The following is an 18,320-nucleotide window of genomic DNA, read 5'->3' as shown; positions in this document are numbered from 1 at the left end:
TAGTAATATTAAGTACATCTCTACCCCAATATAACGCGACCCGATATAACACAAATTCAGATATAACACCGTAAAGCAGCGCTCTGGGGAGGCGGAGCTGCACGCTTTGGCAGATCAAAGTGAGTTTGATATAACGCGGTTTCACCTGTAACAGGGTAAGATTTTTTGGCTCCCAAGGACAGCATTATATCAGGGTAGAGGTGTATATTAAAGGCTATATTGTTATAAAGTTTAAACCGCTAGGTGTATTTGACTTCAGGCAGAAATATAATATGTATATTTTAATGTCTGCTATACAAAGTACTGGTTTTATAAAATAGAAACATATATTTTGTATGTGTTAATTGTTTTATTTTTTTTTTTTAAGCAGGAAAATACAAAATTTTTATAAGGCTCACACGTCTGACAACATGCACCATCAGTGGCTGCTGTTAGCTGCATGCTTTTGGGTGATATTCATGTTCATGGTTGCTAGCAAGTTCATCACACTGACTTTTAAAGACTCAGATGGTAAGTTCACCTTTAATTAAATTTGATATAATACAGAATATTGAACAATATTCTGTCCAAAAGTGGCAGTGTAATCATTGTGCCCAACGCAGATCCCAACACATTGTTATCTCTTTGTTTATTTTAGAGGATTAGAGATTGGAGCAATGCATTTATACATTGCTAGCAAGTGACAATGCTAATACTTCTACAGTTTACATTCTTGTTTATAAAGATCTGAAAAATAACATTTTGGAACAGAGGGGATTACATTTTGAAATCTTTTAATAAACAACTTTTAATAAACAAGTTCTTGAACCAATTCAATTTCAACATCTTAGTCAGTAAACAAATGGTGTGTGTTTGAAGCAATGCAGAACAATCCCCTGAATTGTTTTGTTCCTTATTAGAGAGAAGGGAAATTTCACAGTAACTAAATAGTAACTATATAGTCTTTGTTTTCTGCACCATTTTAAATATTTGCCATCTTACAGCATTCAAGAGACATGGCGTAAAGTTTGATTAGTAGTGCACGTACCCTAACCTCTCCTGCCTTGCTCCTTACTTTCAGTTTTATCCTCTGCTGTTTGACTGACAACTAGCTTATAGGCTTTTGCTTAGCCTAAGTAGCCCAGATGTTATTAGACTGATAAGGAGTTTAAAGCTACTTGATGACACTACACACAGCATGCCGCATTCTCTGTATACTGATGTGTTGCTGTTAACAAGCAGACCTGCAGGGAATGTATGAAGAAAGCACTGACATGACATGCAGATAGTGGTTTTGAGTGTGTGTGTGATGTTAGAAGATACTCTATTCTTTTATCTTTTTAAGACACTTAAAGAATTGCTATTGGAACAGAAGACAATGCAATTCCTTAGGCTCCAATCCTGCAAAGCCTGAAGCACATAGTTAACTTTACACTCTGCGAATAGCCTTGTTGATTTTATTGGGAGTATTCACATAGAACACGTACATACCTCTGCAGAATCAGAGCCTTATTTATTGTGCTAAGTAACTGCCATCCAGTGATATTGTGTGGAATGCAGACAGCTGTAAGAACAGTGTTCGTTAGCTAAAGATTTCTGGAAACGGATCATGAACACTAGTTTTGTGTATGACTTACCAAAATGATGGCGAGGGGGAAAGAGGGAGAGTAATTTTGGCCCTGGCCTGTTTTGGTCAGGAAATATTTAATAGTGATAGAAAAACTTTCTAATTACTCATTACTTATAAAAAATATTCTGACCCTCCTAAGTGACAAGCAGTCAACCCTCGCGAGACAATTTAAAGGTAGAAAATACTATTTATTTGAGTTAACTCAACCAGTTTTCATAAGGTGTATGTTTTGTCCAAGTTGCTTTCAATGGATAGCTTTGTAGGTCTTTATTTGCTCCTGTGATTCAGTAGGCAACTCTCTGTCTTATTTTTAATGTGTTTGGAACTTGGGCCCAGGTCCCACAATGACCTGTGATTGAGCAGACTGCTTCATCGGCGCAGTGTGGCTCAGAAGTCTGCCTACAGGAGCTCATTGCAGGATTGGCGCCTTAGAACTGAACTGACTCTTTGGGATCTCCTCTGGTCTCCAGTGAGACATGATTTGCTTTGCCTTCTGTTTGATTTTTCTATCTTATCTGCATGTAGCCTCAAAAATAAATAACTGACTTCCTTCCCGTTGTCCTTATAGAAGTGGTAGTTTTCATTTTGTTTAATCTCCTTCTGCTGTGATATACAAGCTTTTAGCAAGCATTGATTTATCCTCCTCCACCTCAGTCTGCTTAAGTTACATAACTTTTTTTCACTACTTAATTTTCCTATTACGACTCCTGAACTAATTTGAAGAAGAATGAACCTGCTTGACAGGTAAGATAGCTTAGCTTGCAAGTTGAGAAACTTCTGTTCTAGTTTCAGCAATAATAAATTCTCACTGAGACTCATAATTGTCCTTAATTTGCAGGTGGCTTGCTCTTTCAAGTATTTTTATACATCTATAAAAACGTGAGAGTAACGTAATGAAGTGCCATATACTGTCTTGATGAATTATTATTGTAGGAGACATCTTAAGCCAGTGTTTCTCAAACTGGGGTCACCGCTGCTGGTAGTGGCAGCCAGTAAGTCCTTCGGCCCATGCTGCTTCCAGCAGCTCCCATTGGCCCAGAGCAGTGAACCGCGGCCAGTGGGAGCTGCAATCGACCGGACCTGCGGACGGGGCAGGTAAACAAATCGGCCCGGCCTGCCAGGGGCTTTCCCTACACAAGTGGCAACCCCAGTTTGAGAAACACTGTCTTCAGCCGTAGGGCAGAGGGTTGGGAATCTTTGTTTGTTTGAAAGTTACAATAGAATATTATTTTTGAAGGAAGGCTTTGCAGGTGTGGGTGTGGGTGTGTGTCCCACAATATCTTTGCAACTGTTATTTATTTATCATTTGTACTGTGGGTCATGTCTAGGAGCTCCAGTCATGGACCAGGACACGATAGCACTACAAAAATAGAACAAAAAGACTGTAAGCCAGGAGTGGGAATACTTTTTGGCCTGAGGGTTGCATCCGGTTTCCAAAATTGTATGGAGGGACAGTTAGGGGAGGCTTGCCTCCCCAAACAGCCAGGTGTGGCCCGGCCCTGTCCCCTATCCAACCCCTCCTGCTTCTCACCCTCTCCCTGATGCGCCCCCCCCCCCAGGACTGGGGGTGGAGAGAATAGGAGGGAGGGGCTGGGGGTTAGCCTCCCAGGCCAGGAGCTCGGGGGTCAGGCAGGAGAGTCCTGCAGGCCGTAGTTTGCCCACGTCTGCTGTAAGCTCTCTGGAGCAGAGGTTACTGCAGTATAAGATAAGAGACCAGGTGGAGACAGCCAACAGTTGGGGAACACAAGGGAACAGTCTTCCTTTTTTTCCCATTTATCTTCCTGCTCACTTCCCCTGTCTCTCCCTACTGTGCTACTTTGTTCTATGTACGAACAGAGTTGACGTGACAGGAAATTGAAGCGTTTCCCTAAATTTCATTTTGCTGCTGCCATGAAGGGAAATGGCAAAATCTGATTACTTCCTCTTTACTCCAGTTTCAGATTGCTGCCTTGCTCCCTGTGCAAACAGTAAAGTTAAAGTGAAAAGATCTTGTAAATTTCACTTTGCACTACAAGCACGTGAATGGAGCAAGAAGTGCTGGAGGGTGCCTATCTTTGTACTAGGACAAATGGAGACAAGTGATTGTCTTCACAGAGGAAAAAAAATATAGAGTGCTAAACTGGGGGAAAACTAGTATGACCCACCCCCTTACAATTAATACTCATAGTGAGGATTATCCTCAAAAATATTTTACTCAGTTGACAAGGGGCTTGTTTTTTTTAATTTATTTTGTTTAGCAATTGTTCTTTGAATCAATTATTTGTTTTCCATATTTTATGAGTATGGCATTTTTTTCCTTCTGCCCTGGACCAAATATTCCTCTGAGTGCACGGGGTCTAGGGGGGAAGGTAAATGCAAATTCATCACTCTTGGTTATGCAAAAGCTTTTTGAAGGTACCTCTGAGCAGTGGGCCATTGTGAGCTGATCACCTTTTACATGAGGCCAAGATCAAAGTCCCAAGCTGTATAAAGGAAAGACTGAAATATTCATGATGGTTCTGAGTCTGAATCTGAGACTGTCATGAACTTGTTGCCATGGGGAAAAAGCATTTCTGAGTTCTGAAGGATTGACACCTACCAAATCCCTTGTTGAAATTAGGGTGACCTCTGATAAGATTTTTAGTGTGTGTTTTTTTTAATTGTTTTTAATATGTTTGTAATGCTTTCATGTAAAAAATAATATGTGCTTGCTTAAAAAGAGTTGTGGTGTTAACTTGTAACTACAGATGATACATGGGTTCTAGACTTTGGAGAGAAAGCAAAGTGCAGATACTGGCCTTTTGAGCAGTCTAGCTTGCTGGGATATCATGGTGTAGGCAGGGAATTGTGCAGCCTGGAAAAACCGGGGTCAGGAGAGAGAGATAAGTGGACGTCGGCCCAAGAGAGGTGATGGCTGAGGAGATGGGAGCTTGGAGTGGGTGCCCTTATGAACCACAAGGAGGAATACAGGCGCGGTTGCCCTGAACAGTCACATTTACAACACGACAAACCTGCATACTAAGATGCGCAAACACTGATGGATTAATTTTCTTTTTGGCTACACTTAGCTGAGTTTACTAAAAGTAAAAATCTCCTGCTGTCAAACCCATATAGTTATGCTCATTTGTCTACTGAATATACTTTATATATCATACATTAGTGTCTCGAACAATATGTGAAATGACTGGATGAATCTTTTTTACAGCATTGGATTTATGAATTCATGTGTTTCTCTGCTCTTCCTTATGTAATGTTAATAAAAACCTAATAAAGACATAGGGCAATATTAATCCCTGGTGTAATTCTACTGAAATTATACTAAAGGTGAATTTGGTCCTTAGCAACCAAAATCCCAGAAGAGGACATCCTCTAAAATATTAGTGAGCCATATTGTGCCATGTTTGTTTCTATAACCTCCCATTTTAAAGCAAGCCCTAAAATGTGTGTGTTGATTCAAGAATTGATACCAGTAGTTGGCTGTAAAGCAGAAATAATTGTCCATTTTTCTATAATTCTCTTCTCTCTCATTCTTATCTAGTATATGGTGTCAAGCAAGAGCCATTAATGCTGACGGCTATGACAAAAGTTGAAAAGATACAAGTGCCAGAGGAGAAATGTTTGCCTGAAGAAATTCAGGTGCCTGCTTTTGAGATAATTGTTAAGTTTGCTGAAAAATGTGTGAAAATATGGAGTTAATGAAAGAAAACTCTTGTTTTAGGGCATCAGCAATTGCTGGACAAGAAATATGTACCTGGCCCTTTTATTTAGAATAAAGTTAGGTGAACTTCATACATTTCCTCTTGGAGTTATCATGGGGTTAGCTCACTGCTGGAGCGCCTCTTGTGGCTGCACCTGGGGATTAGCTTTGAACTGGTCTGACATACCCTTCTTTGGTTGCTTGCCCCTGATTTCTCTCTCTTTCTCTCTCTCCACTCAAGTTACTCCCTCTTTGTGAGTTGCCCTGTGGTCTCTCTCTGGAGTCAGGATGCTCCCTCTTCATGTCTCAGCCATACAGCCAGTCACTATTTAAGTCTCCCCTTCCGCAGTATCAAAATCCCACTGTTTCAGGCAGTCTTCTGATTCACTGCCAAGTCTATGTCACTTTCCCAGTAGCCAGTAGGGCAACCCAGGCCCAACCACTACTCCAGGTTCCAGCCCAGGGACACCTGTGCCCAGCAACCATGCTCTGCTTAAGCTCTGACCCTGTTTCTGTGTCTGTAGTCTCTTTCTTACCCCTCTAGACAGTGACTGCTGTGCTTCTCTCTAAACAGCCCCCTCTTACCACCAGTTTCCTCTTTTTATAAGCCTATCCAGCTCCTCCCCCAGTTGGGCATCATCAGCCATTAGCCTTATCAGTGCCTGGCTTTCCTCCAGGTGCAGCCTGTAAGTTTAATTGGCCTATTCTATGTGTTCAGGCCTCTTGTGGGATAGGCACCCCATCGCAGGGATCACAAAACTGGTTTGTACCTATAAACCTCTTCCCCTAAATAGTGTAAATCCCTTGTTTTCTAATAGTGAGTCAACCTGAAAAACTGCCTTTCTATCTAAAGGGAAATGTGTGCTGTGTATTCAGGAGAGAATAGCATCCGTGCTGCTCACAGAGCTAGCAAAGTGGTTGCCCTATCTGTGACAGATATGTACCACCCTAAATTCTGGGCAGCTTGTATTGCAGTCAGTTGGGTTGCACAGTTCTTGACAGCAAAATTTGGCCCACTGTATTTATTTTTATAATTAGACTCTCTCTCTCCACTGCTCCCCAACTCTTCCACTTTTGGTTCCTTTAGTCCTCTGTGCAGTCTCTCTGTTTTTGTCTTTTGCTCTGCCTGCTCCATTGCACTTTTCCCCCACACTCCCCTTCTGCTTGTATTGTGTACTGTCTGCTCCACATCTCAAGGTTTCACCGAAGCAGAACATGAACCCAATAGACTTCATTACATGAACTTTCTAGCATGCAATCTTGAGTGATTGGAAATTAGGCAAAACAAGTCTGCTACTCTCTAATTTACAGAGACATGCCAGTAACCCCATGTCATGGAATAAAGAATTGATGAGGGAGGCTGTTCTGGTGATGTTCTGAGGGAAGCATCTTTTTCCCACTGTCTCAAGTCATTTTATGGCTGATTTTTTGCATGTAGAGGTTGAAATTGAAGTCGTTACCAGAATGCTCAAACCAAGAAAGGCCTGGGTTTTGGACAGTACATTGATGTAAGGCTGGCAATATTGTAAGTGTATAAAATCTGCCCTTGCATATCTGGGAAAAAATAATGAAGTGTCTGGGTCCATTACTATCTCTCCCATGACTTTATGACAGTTTGAAGTGCTGAGCAGTGCTGTTAATCCAGAATACACGCAAAGGGGATGTTTACAGTCAGACAAGCAATCTGCTGGGTTTTTCAGATTTCATTATGGCCAAGAGAGATTGGAGAGGAGTAGCAGCAGAAAGCAAGATCCTGTTTTCCCATGGAGAATTGGGGTGGAAAACAAAAAGGCTTTTAATTAGCCTCCTTACCTATGTTTCACAGTCACTTTGCTTGAGGCTTTTGACACTTTGAATGCTAACATGGATGACAGTGCTTGGGTTTCCAAGCTCCCTTAATCAAATCCTTCTGAATTTTACCTGTGTAGCAGTGAGCTCTAAGTGAATAGTGGACTTATTCAAGAAAATACGATGAGGAGGGTCTCTTCTTTCAAAATATGTTTCTAACATTTGTGCTGAGGTTGGCAGTGACCATAAGAAATCTATAAGGATAGTATGGATAGAATGCAGCTGGAACCAATAACATGGGGGATTAAGGGCTGTCAGTAGCCACACCATAGTTATGGTTGTAAATGAATTTTCCTTATAAATCAGATTTTGGCCCATCCCTCTTCTAAAATCCAAAAGCTGGTAGTCAGGCATGGGCCAAAGGTAAATTTTTCTCCCGCATTTGACATTAATGGTTCCTGATAACCTAGAAGTGGAGGTGTTCAGCAGAGTCAACAAAGCTTTCCAACTTTTAACTATTTTGCACCGAGAGACAATATGAAAAGGGAGGAAAAACAAGAGGAAAATTTGAGTGAAAATTAGTTTGTGAAAATGTGTGTTTTTCCTCAGTATCCAACAACCTAATATAAAATTTAGTTTGCTGCACTTATCAAGTTGAGATCTAGGGCACAGGATCAAATATTACTTGATTGAACAGTAACTTAAAAAAATATTTTATATAGCAGTATCAAGATAGCCCATTGGCTTAGACTCACTTAAAATAACTGCTGGCAATGTAAGGACACTTTTTCTTTCATTTGTTTTCTTTTAACCTCTTCTTTTCATTTTTAAATGAAAATTTCTAGCCTTTTCCTTAAAGAATCTTAAGAGGCCCAGTGGAGATGGGTAGGGTAAGGAGAGCTTGGAGGTACAGTGGGGAAGTGGGTCATGGAGAGTGCTAGCACAATGCGGAGGTTGCATCACTCAGGGAAAAATTGGAGGTTGGGTAGCAGAACAGAAGTGCAAAAGGAGAACATAAGAAGCATTGAAGAAGAGGCCAGAATGTGCTTCAAGCCTTATGTTTCTTCTTGCCACTTCCCTGTAAGCAGTAGGTTGTTCACCAGCATGTCATACACTCTGAAAGATTTAAGGTGCTTGTTGTAGATGCCCTTCTTCAGAGGATCAGATCACTTACGTTTAGCTCGCCTGTCACATGCTTGACCGTAACTCTCTATATGTAGTAACCCTTGTTCTGAGGCTAATGCAGAAAGGCGATAAGCTTTATTACCCTGCAAGATCTGTAAGGCTGTAGCAGCTTTCAGCCTCATAAACCCAAGCTGCTTTACTTTAAACTCACAACCCTAGGTTTAGCAGGCCAATGCTCAAACCACTGAGCTATCCCTCCCCCCTTAGACTGTAGATATGACCATTTCCATAAAACAGAGTTTGAGCTGTTTACCCTGATGTGTTCTTAAGATATTACTGCTGCTACTGTGAAATCTATGATCTCTGCTTGTCTTCCTGATTGATGGGTTGCTATTTGATTAAGTAATTCCTCCTCTCCACCCAGAATAATGCTACAGCCTGCCTCTGCTGCTGTGTAAAACTTTCCCAAGCAGATGCAGAGTGAAAGGATGTTAATGTTTGCTTCATTGCTGCCCGTTGGGGGTTCTGAAGAGCGTTTGTGAAACTGAGCAGAATTTGGTCAACCTTATTTTGCTGCAGCTTGGAAAAACAGATGCATTGGGGCTGTCTGTGTGTGCAGATACAGGAAGTCAGCATAGCATCAGTTTGCATCCGGAAGGTTATCTTCCCATCCATAAAGGCTAAAAATCTTTTATATTTCAAATGAAAACTTAATTTCTGCTGAAATTAATGGTTTAGCTCTGCCTTCCCACCACCTGGAAAATTTCTTACTTGCCACTGCACTTAGATAAGAGATTTTAAGTTATGGTAAAAGCATGGTTTGTTCCTTTCTATACAGACTAGACCAAACTTGATAAAAATTGCTGTATAGAAAGGTTCTTACCCTCCTAGATAATGACTGAAAATCACCAGCCTCTGTAGTAGCAACACTGAGGAAGCCAAAAGAAACCAACTGGGATGATGTAAATTTTGCAATATTTTTTATACAGAAGAGGGGGGAACATAATATATACTTTACTAGGATACTGAATTTGACTGCTTGGTCTCTTACTCTTAAAATTTGATCTAGAAGTTAAACTTTTGCTTGTTTGTTTGTTTGTTTTTTTTAATAAGCCGACTGGAAAAGTTTTTTCTGAAGATCTGATGCACCAACCCCTGGTCCATGTGAAAAGGATTGAGCTTCTCAGGAATGTGTGCAGAGATGCAGCGTTGAGGAATCTCTCTCATACTACCGTTTCCAAGTTTGTCTTGGACCGAATATTTGTTTGTGACAAGCACAAGATCCTGTTCTGTCAGACTCCAAAAGTGGGGAACACTCAATGGAAAAAAGTCCTGATTGTTTTAAATGGTACCTACTTGCTCTAATGCGCGTAAGGTTTTTGTGTGAGAGTGAAAGGGCAGAATGACTAGAATGAAGGAAGCATTAAAACTAATTTCTTAACATTCTTCTTTACAAACAGATACTTAATTCCATTCATTCATTCCTTGCAGTTCCTTTTAGTCCTTTTTAAATGTCTCCTTTTTGAAAAATTAAAAATTACCGTCTTTCTGCTAGAATAAATATCACTGTAGCTTACCTCGGAAGTGATTTATCTGAGCCATTGAGGATTTATTTGGTGGATATATTTTCACTGCAGGCCGGGCACCGTGTGAATAGAATTTTTAAACAAGTGAATCATAAAGTATCACAATCCCCTAAACCAGGGTAATTTAAATCCTATGACTTGAACCCAACAACAAAAGGAGCAATTGTTATTTCAAGTGTCTAGCCATAAGAAAAAGTTGCATTTTTCAGCAGTACTATAAGATTTCCATGGCATGAAGTTGGAATTTCTGTTTTGACAGCTATTCTCAGTTTTCAGTTTGGCAGCTGCTGTAACACTGGGACTTTGTATATACATTATTAATGGGCCATGGCATGAGTTATGAAGAATCAATCATACACTTAAGGGTGTAGAATTGTAGCCTGGTCAGTGAAAATAAATTGAAAAATGACTTAAAACAAGAGAAAAGGAACAATGTTGTGATTTATGTTAAAATAACATTCTGATAGGTGCATGTTCTCTCTCTCTCTCTCTCTGTCTATATATATCTTTGAAGTGCTATGGTATGCGAACAAAAATAATCAACCTCATCAAGGCTATATCTCAAGGTGCAGCTTGCACAGTTAAAGTAAATGCAAACATGGGTGACTGGTTTAATGTAATCACTGATGTCAAACAAGGATGCATTCTCTCATCTCTCCTGTTTGGTATTGCCACCGAGTTCATTCTGGAAAAAAATGTAGATGAATACAACACAGGCATCACATGGCTCGACAACAGTACAATATTAAATCTAGATACCATTGACAACATAGGTCTTCTGAGTTACTGCTCAACCAATGCATAAGTAAATACCAGAAGTCCAGCATTGCAAAAAAGACAGGGTTAGTAACTAATTATGAAGAAACAAATCTAATGATAACCCCAGTAACTCCCAACTCAAGCATTATAGTAGAAGACAAAGGAATACAAAAGATGAGTCCATTCACGTATCTTGGCAGTACTGTGCAAGCCTGTGGGGATGTCCAAATAGAATATCATAGAATATCAGAGTTGGAAGGGACCACAGGAGGTCATCTAGTCCAACCCCCTGCATAATGTTATGAATTTGCAAGACAGCAGCTCCATTCACCATCTTAAACAAGATTTGGTCATACAGAAACCTACCACTTAAAGACCAAACTACAGAGCTTGAACACAAATGTTATTTCTACCTTAACATATGGATGTGAAAGCTGGAAATCCACCAAAGGTAGAGACAGACAACTAAATGATTTTGGAAGCAAATGCCTCATGAAAATACTAGATATTGAATTAAATGAATTATAGTGAATCTCAGATTCATTAGCAACTTCAATTACTCTTTACCTCTTGAGTTGTCCAGAAAAGATGATGAAAATGTCTGAGACATGAGTTAAGAATGAAGCCAGCGTGTCTGCCACTGGGCAGCTAGAGGAACACGTAAAAAAAGCTGGTGGAAAGATTGCCTCCACTGAACAGTACTAAGAGAGGGGAGAACATAGGGGACTTAGGGGCCATGCAAAGAGTGGCTCAGGATAGACATAGATGGTGGAGCTTTGTCTGGGCCCTAAGCAATGTCTGATAGCACAGGAAGGATTCAGATCCAGATGTGCTTTTTGCAAAGCTTTACTGAGTATGAACAACAGGATTGATCATTAGATACAGAGAGCATCTTACCTGCACCTTACTGGTTCAAATCCAGCCCAGCTTGATAGCGACAGAAAGTTGTTACCATTTGATTATCGGTGGCCTATGTAAGATGCATTTGGTGGTCTTGTTCCAGTTCCCAGCAGGCAGCACCACCCCAGTTGGCACTAATCACATCCTTATTGAGCAGCCTCAGCAGACAGACCTAATAATAGAGTGGGTGCCCTAGAGGTGATCTTTGCAGATTAGGATTGATGTACACTCCTAGGGCAGCATGGAGTAATCGACGCTGCCATTGCTTATGCTGTAACTTCGCTCTGAATGAATAGAGAACTTCAGTGTCCTAGGCTGTCAAGTCTGGCATTTGCCAGCATTAAATTCATGCAGGAAAAGAGGAGGACAAAAAGCATTAATTATAAAACAGACAAGACTGAGGACATTAAGATTCCAAGCTGTGTGAATTTGTCACTGCAACCTTATTGACACTAGGCTTTTTTCTGAAACATGTTTCCTGGCACTAGTGCGACTCTTGTGGTGGGAGCACTCGTGTATAGATGGGCACGGTGGCTTTCATGGAGACTTGCTAGTTTGATAACACTGCACTTGTCCTCCCGCCCACATGGAATTCCACTGAGTAACATGGTGCTCTATATTGGCACGTCACTGCAGGATTGGGGTCTTAACTGTTACCCTCTCCTGCACCTCATGTGCCTACAGAACGACTGATAAACTAACACCCGGATGCTTGCCATTCTGAATGTGTTATGTATTTTATTCTCTTATGCACCACGGAAGGATCTGAAGTTTTGTAGTTTTCAGCATAGTGTTTCGTTTAATTAAAAAAGGACCCAAGCAAAAAAAGTTTGCCAGGAGCCTGACAGTGAAGTGTTTAGAGTTAACATGGTTCAGGTAGACACTTTACAGTATTTCCTGTTTGCTGGAAACTAAACCAAAAAAAGCCAATCCCTCCAGCAAAGCTAAGCTTCAGAGTCTTTCCAACTGGGTTATGTGGGAGGAAAGTTGTGGGAATGCGGGGGAGGGTTGACAGATAAGGCTTGTTTAACATGCGTTATTGGGAGACTTGAACACTGCTTTGGTTTAGACAGGAGTTGTCATGTTACAAATCTCCAAATCTGTATTCTTTTGAGTGTTGAACAGCCGTTAGTGTTGCAGTCTGAATCTTCCCTTATTTAACAGCTTTTGTACCTAGTAACCATAGCTACTAATGCCACAGAAGAGAGAGAAACCAGATAAAAATACCACTATGAGATGAATACCCTTCCCCACCTCTTTTAAAGGTAACATTTTCTATCTATCTTTTTTATTTAGGAGCATTTTCTTCCATAGAAGAGATCCCAGAGAACATAGTACATGACCATGAGAAGAACGGACTTCCACGCTTATCCTCCTTCAGTGACTCTGAAATTCAAAAACGGTAAGAGGTGATTTCCCAGGGAGATAGTTAGTTAGGTTTCTGAACAAGAGAGGAAAATTGGAGGATCACACATTAAAATACAGATCGAACCGTGGAGATCTCAGTTTCTGTTACGCTGGTGTTACCACTGGTGTAACTCTGCTGATTCTGTTGATGTTGGTGTTACCATCTCATGTTCACTTCAGAGGAGTAAAACCAACATTACCGGTGAAATGAAGTGGAGAATCAAACCCAGGCTGTGCTTAGAGGTGCTTAGGTTTTCTCTGGTTCATTTGTTGCTTATATAAGTGTTATGGGTGTTTTAAATAAAAGATAGACAAAGATTCCTTTCTAAGAAAAACTTACAATCTAAGGGCCAGATTGTGCCACCCCTATTCACATCAACAAGTGCCTTCATAAGTAATGCTACTGAAATCAATTGGGCCCCGAGGTTGAGAAAGAGGGAGGATAGGAACAAAATGATTGTGGTCACTTAGGAGACTTGGATGATTATGAAAATGTAGTTTTTTGTTGGGTATAAAACTAAGGGTTTTCATAAGCCACCTTGAAGAATTGGTTTCGAAAGGGGATAGTTCCATAACAGAAAGGTGGCATCTCCTTTGAGGCCAGGTCTACAGCCCAAAGCTCATCTGAGCTCAGGTCCGAAGTCAGTGGAATGATTCCCATTGCTTTTAATGGCCTTTGAATCAGGTCCCTGGAAATGCGTACTCTCTAAGGGTATGTCTACACTACAGGATTATTCCAATTTTACATAAACCGGTTTTGTAAAACAGATTGTATAAAGTCGAGTGCAAGCGGCCACACAAAGCACAATAATTCGGTGGTGTGCGTCCATGTACCGAGGTTAGCTTCGATTTCCAGAGCGTTGCACTGTGGGTAGCTATTCCTTAGCTATCCCATAGTTGCCGCAGTCGCCCCCGCCCATTGGAATTCTGGGTTGAGATCCCAATGCATGATAGTGCAAAAACAGTGTCGCTGGTGATTCTGGGTAAATGTCGTCACTCATTCCTTCCTCCGTGAAAGCAATGGCAGACAATCATTTCGCACCCTTTTTCCCTGGATTGCCCTGGCAGACGCCATAGCATGGCAACCATGGAGCCCCTTTTGTCACTGTCACCGTATGTGTACTGGATGCCGCTGATAGAGGCGGTACTGCAGCGCTACACAGCAGCATTTATTTGCCTTTGCAAGGTACAGAGACGGTTACCAGTCCCTGTACCGTCTGCTGTGCCATTGTAAATTGGCGATGAGATGATGGTTATCAGTCGTTCTGTACCGTCTGCTGCTGTCATGGGTGCTCCTGGCTGACCTCGCTGAGGTCGGCCGGGGGCGCAAAGACAAAAATGGGAATGACTCCCGGGTCATTCCCTCCTTTATGTTTTATCTAAAAATAGAGTCAGTCCTGCCTAGAATATGGGGCAAGTGTACTAGAGAACCAGTGTGATCAGAGAACCAGAGAGAGCACAGCCCCTCCGTGTCAGATCCGCAGAAATGATGAGCTGCATGCCATTCTAGGGGGTGCCCCTGCAACAACCCCACCATTGCTTCCCTCCTCCCCCAACCCTCCTGGGCTACCGTGCAGTGTCCCCCCATTTGTGTGATGAAGTAATAAAGAATGCAGGAATAAGAAACACTGACTTTTAGTGAGATAAAATGAGGGGAGGCAGCCTCCAGCTGCTATGATAGTCCAGGCAGGACATTAACGGTGGGGGGGAAGGAGCCCAGCATCCCACTGCTATGATAGTCCAGGCAGTACAGAATCTTTTCTTTAGACATGAAAGGGGGGGGGGGCTGATGGAGCTCAGCCCCAGTTGCTATGATGAGGACGGTTACCAGCCGTTCTGTACCATCTGCCGGGAATGACCAGGGAGTCATTCCTTTTTTACCCAGGCCCCCAGCCGACCTCACCTGAGGCAGCCAGGAGCACTCACGGGATGATGACGAGGAGATGGCTACCAGTCCTTTGTACTGTACCGTCTGCCACCAGGAAGGGAGGGGAGAGGATGCTGCTGTTCAGTGCCGCAGCACCGCGTCTACCAGCAGCATGCAGTAGACATAGGGTGACATTGAAAAAAGTCAAGAAACGATTTTTTTCCCTTTTCTTTCACGGGGGGGGAAGGGGGGTAAATTGACGATATACCCTGAACCACCCGGACAATGTGTTTGACCCTACAGGCATTGGGAGCTCAGCCAAGAATGCAAATGCTTTTCGGAGACTGGGGACTGTGGGATAGCTGAGTCCTCAGTCCCCCCCCCTCCCTCCATGAGCGTCCATTTGATTCTTTGGCTTTCCGTTACGCTTGTCACACAGCACTGTGCTGTGGACTCTTTATATCGATATAAAGGGCCTCGTTGTGTGGACGGGTGCAGGGTTAAATCGGTTTAACGCTACTAAAATTGGTTTAAACGCATAGTGTAGACCAGGCCTAAGAGTAATCCTGGATAAGATTTCTCCTAGAAACTTCACCACATGCCCTAGAGGACATGGATTCAGCTATTTTGTCTCCTATGAGTAACCCTGCTTAGTAGGAGACCATTTGTACGTCCTGTTTTGTATTAAAACAAGCAAAACATTTTATTTCAAGTGTTATTGGTAGTGGCATTCAGAGATAGATGAAAAGTGGGCTACTTCTTACAAGTCATATTCTTGGTATTTTAGAGGTCATATTTTATCTCAGTTTTGTAGCTCTTCGATACATAGTTCACTTTTTCTATCTGTTTAATCCCTTCCATTTCTGTTTTCCTTTAGACTGAGTTTATACTTCAAGTTTTTTATTGTAAGAGATCCATTTGAAAGACTTATTTCTGCATTTAAGGATAAGTTTGTCCACAATCCTCGATTTGAACCTTGGTACAGGCATGAAATTGCTCCTGGCATTATTCGGAAATACAGGAAGAATCGCACAGAGATCAGGGGGCTGCAGTTTGAGGACTTTGTGCGCTATTTGGGGGACCCTAACCACCGATGGCTAGATGTTCAGTTTGGTGATCACATAATTCATTGGGTAACATACGTGGAACTTTGTGCCCCATGTGAAATAACGTATAGTGTGGTTGGACACCATGAAACCCTGGAGGATGATGCTCCATATATCTTGAAAGAAGCAGGAATAGACCATCTGGTATCATATCCCACAATTCCACCAGGAATAACGGTATACAACAAAACAAAGGTAGAGCGTTATTTCTCAGGAATTAGCAAGAGAGATATAAGACGCCTATATGCCCGCTTCGAAGGAGACTTTAAACTCTTTGGATATCGGCAACCCGATTTCTTGCTAAACTGATGCCTAGAAACTGTGAAGACATGTCTATCAGATTGAACTAAAGCATATGAATACCAGCTGCAGCACTGACAGAATTGAAATTGACAATACTGTGCCATTGTTTTCTAATGTTGCTCCATTTTTCAGTGGAATGTTTGTCACAAGAACAATTAGAGGTTCCTAACTGTTAGCCACTGACCATGTTTTCAACATATGACATTGCAATCTTCTATTGTGAATGAAATCCGTCTCATCCAATGTAAGGGGACCTGATGCTTATATAAAGAAATGTGGAGTCTCTCATGGGCTATGAAAACTAGAGGCTGACATAGGACCAAAAACTGATGATGTGCTAGACAAGCAAAAGATGTCCAGAGTCTGCTGTGTGGCTGCTATAATCATTGTGCTGAGCTAATGCTGTTTTTTGCGATACACATAAAATGAGTCTAACTTGACAGAAGCTTCAGTCCTATCCAAAAAGGGCAAATTCCAGAGGCCATTTGTTTTTATTTTGTGTCATGGCGTTATCTGTACTTACTACTGGTCCATCAGGCCACATAGTTGTTCATTTTTTAATTGTTAACTTCCAAGTTTGTATGTTGTCTGAAAACTTGAGGTGGAGCATAGATCCCAACAAGAAACTCGGAAGGACTGTTGGAGAGACTTTGAGGAAAACTAATTAAAAAGTAAAGATAAATTGTATTTGCAAGAGCAAATATAGAAGCCAAGACCTGCTTTCTAAATACTGTGCATTTTAACATTGTTTATTTTCTAATGTTTCAGGCTGTTACAAATATTAAATAAGCCATGAAAACAAGAAAACATATGAAAATAAAAGTTGCCATAATTATTTGGACCAATGGTCCAGCCACTCCAGTATCTTGCTTCCAGCAGTGATCAGTACCTGATGCTTCAGAGAAAAACAAATACCCTCCCAAAATGTACCTTCCCAATTCTAAATGGATAGATTCTTTCTTGATTCTTCCCGGTGATCAGTTGGCATAATGCCCTAAATCAAAGGTTCCCAAACTTTATGCCACCAGCTTTGGCAGCTTGCCAGGAGTTCAAGAGCTACACTTGTGTATAAATTTTAAAAGTAAATTAAATTAACACAACCATAGTATTTGCCTGTGCGTGCACTTTTCCTGTTTGATTATGAGAAGTCTTTTTGTTTTTTAGTTCACCGGCAATAAAAACCTGTGGTTGATCAGCATTGCCCCCACCCTGCAGTAAGTGGCAGAGGGAAGACCACAGCTGCACTTTAGGATTCGCAGAGTCATATTTGGCTGCCAACATGCATTTTTGGCATCTCCCCTAAAGGATGAATTTTGAATATAATAGTTTCTCAACTTCCATAGCTAGAATCCTTAACAATGGCGATAAAGTTATGAAATCTCTCATTCTAAATCCAGCCACAGTATTTGTCTGGATAGCCTTCTCTGGCGAGACAAAGAAAGTCTCTTACCCCTGTGAACTTAAAAAAGGAAAACCAGTGCCAAATTGGACATGGGCTGCTGTCTGCAAAAAGGAAATCCTTTAGTAGCTGGATGTGATTCCAGAAGCATATTGACAAACTGATTGGTACGAGGGAGAATTGTTACTGGGCATTGTTTACAAAAGAGCAGTCTAAGATGGCAAAGCTTGAAGTGCTTTTGTTTTTCTTGAAAAAGCAGCAGTTACAGTGTCTTAGATTTGTTACTTAACTGGTAATTAAAGGATGCAACAGCTCAGTTATTTTTATATAAAGTCCATAGAAAAGTATAGCGTTAAATGCATTTCAGAGCTAATGAGCTGATTACCTCTCTACTGTATTAAAATGTAATTGTGAATAATGTATAGTGAATTAAGGCCTTAAAGTTTAGTCCTAATAAAGGTGAAGTAGAATTTTTCTCTCTCAAGCAAAAGATACTGATCACATAACTGTGTCTGGTTTTATTCTTCTTAGCATAGGGTTTTGGTACTAGAGTTCCAATGCAGTGACCTACTAAATTCAATTAAATTACTATTCTGTGACTTTTTCTAATGGTTCCATACTACTAGCTCTGTGCTCCTACACTTTACAGTCTGGAATTGGAATGCTCATTATCTTTTTCTCTATTTGTAAGTGAAATATACTAAAACAATATCCCTCTGTGCTACTTTTTCCATGTGGAAATCTTCATTCTTTTGTGGTTAATGGCATTTCAGGAATAATTGTGGATGAATATTA

General features: G+C 41.2%; 1 protein-coding gene across 5 annotated transcripts in view; it reads left to right on the top strand.

Annotated features, from left to right (window-relative positions):
* Window positions 1-18,114, top strand: part of CHST10 (carbohydrate sulfotransferase 10) — a 38,732-nt gene extending 20,618 nt beyond the window's left edge. For 2 of the 5 annotated variants that reach the window (XM_032793913.2, XM_032793915.2), the window contains exons 2-6: window positions 368-510; window positions 5,127-5,224; window positions 9,312-9,546; window positions 12,740-12,845; window positions 15,595-18,114. In XM_032793913.2, coding sequence (XP_032649804.1) covers window positions 368-510; window positions 5,127-5,224; window positions 9,312-9,546; window positions 12,740-12,845; window positions 15,595-16,132 — 1,120 coding nt within the window. In that variant the 3' untranslated portion in view covers window positions 16,133-18,114. Of the gene's footprint in view, window positions 1-367; window positions 511-2,317; window positions 2,354-5,126; window positions 5,225-9,311; window positions 9,547-12,739; window positions 12,846-15,594 lie in introns of those variants that run through there. The other 3 variants (XM_032793914.2, XM_032793916.2, XM_075061163.1) reach the window with 3 other exon arrangements.
* Window positions 18,115-18,320: the final 206 nt, after the last annotated feature.

Source organism: Chelonoidis abingdonii, chromosome 1 (genome assembly GCF_003597395.2).
Source record: "Chelonoidis abingdonii isolate Lonesome George chromosome 1, CheloAbing_2.0, whole genome shotgun sequence".
Taxonomy (NCBI): Eukaryota; Metazoa; Chordata; order Testudines; family Testudinidae; genus Chelonoidis; species Chelonoidis abingdonii.
The sequence above is the reverse complement of the archived record's forward strand: the minus strand, read 5'-3'. Positions and strand labels throughout refer to the sequence as shown.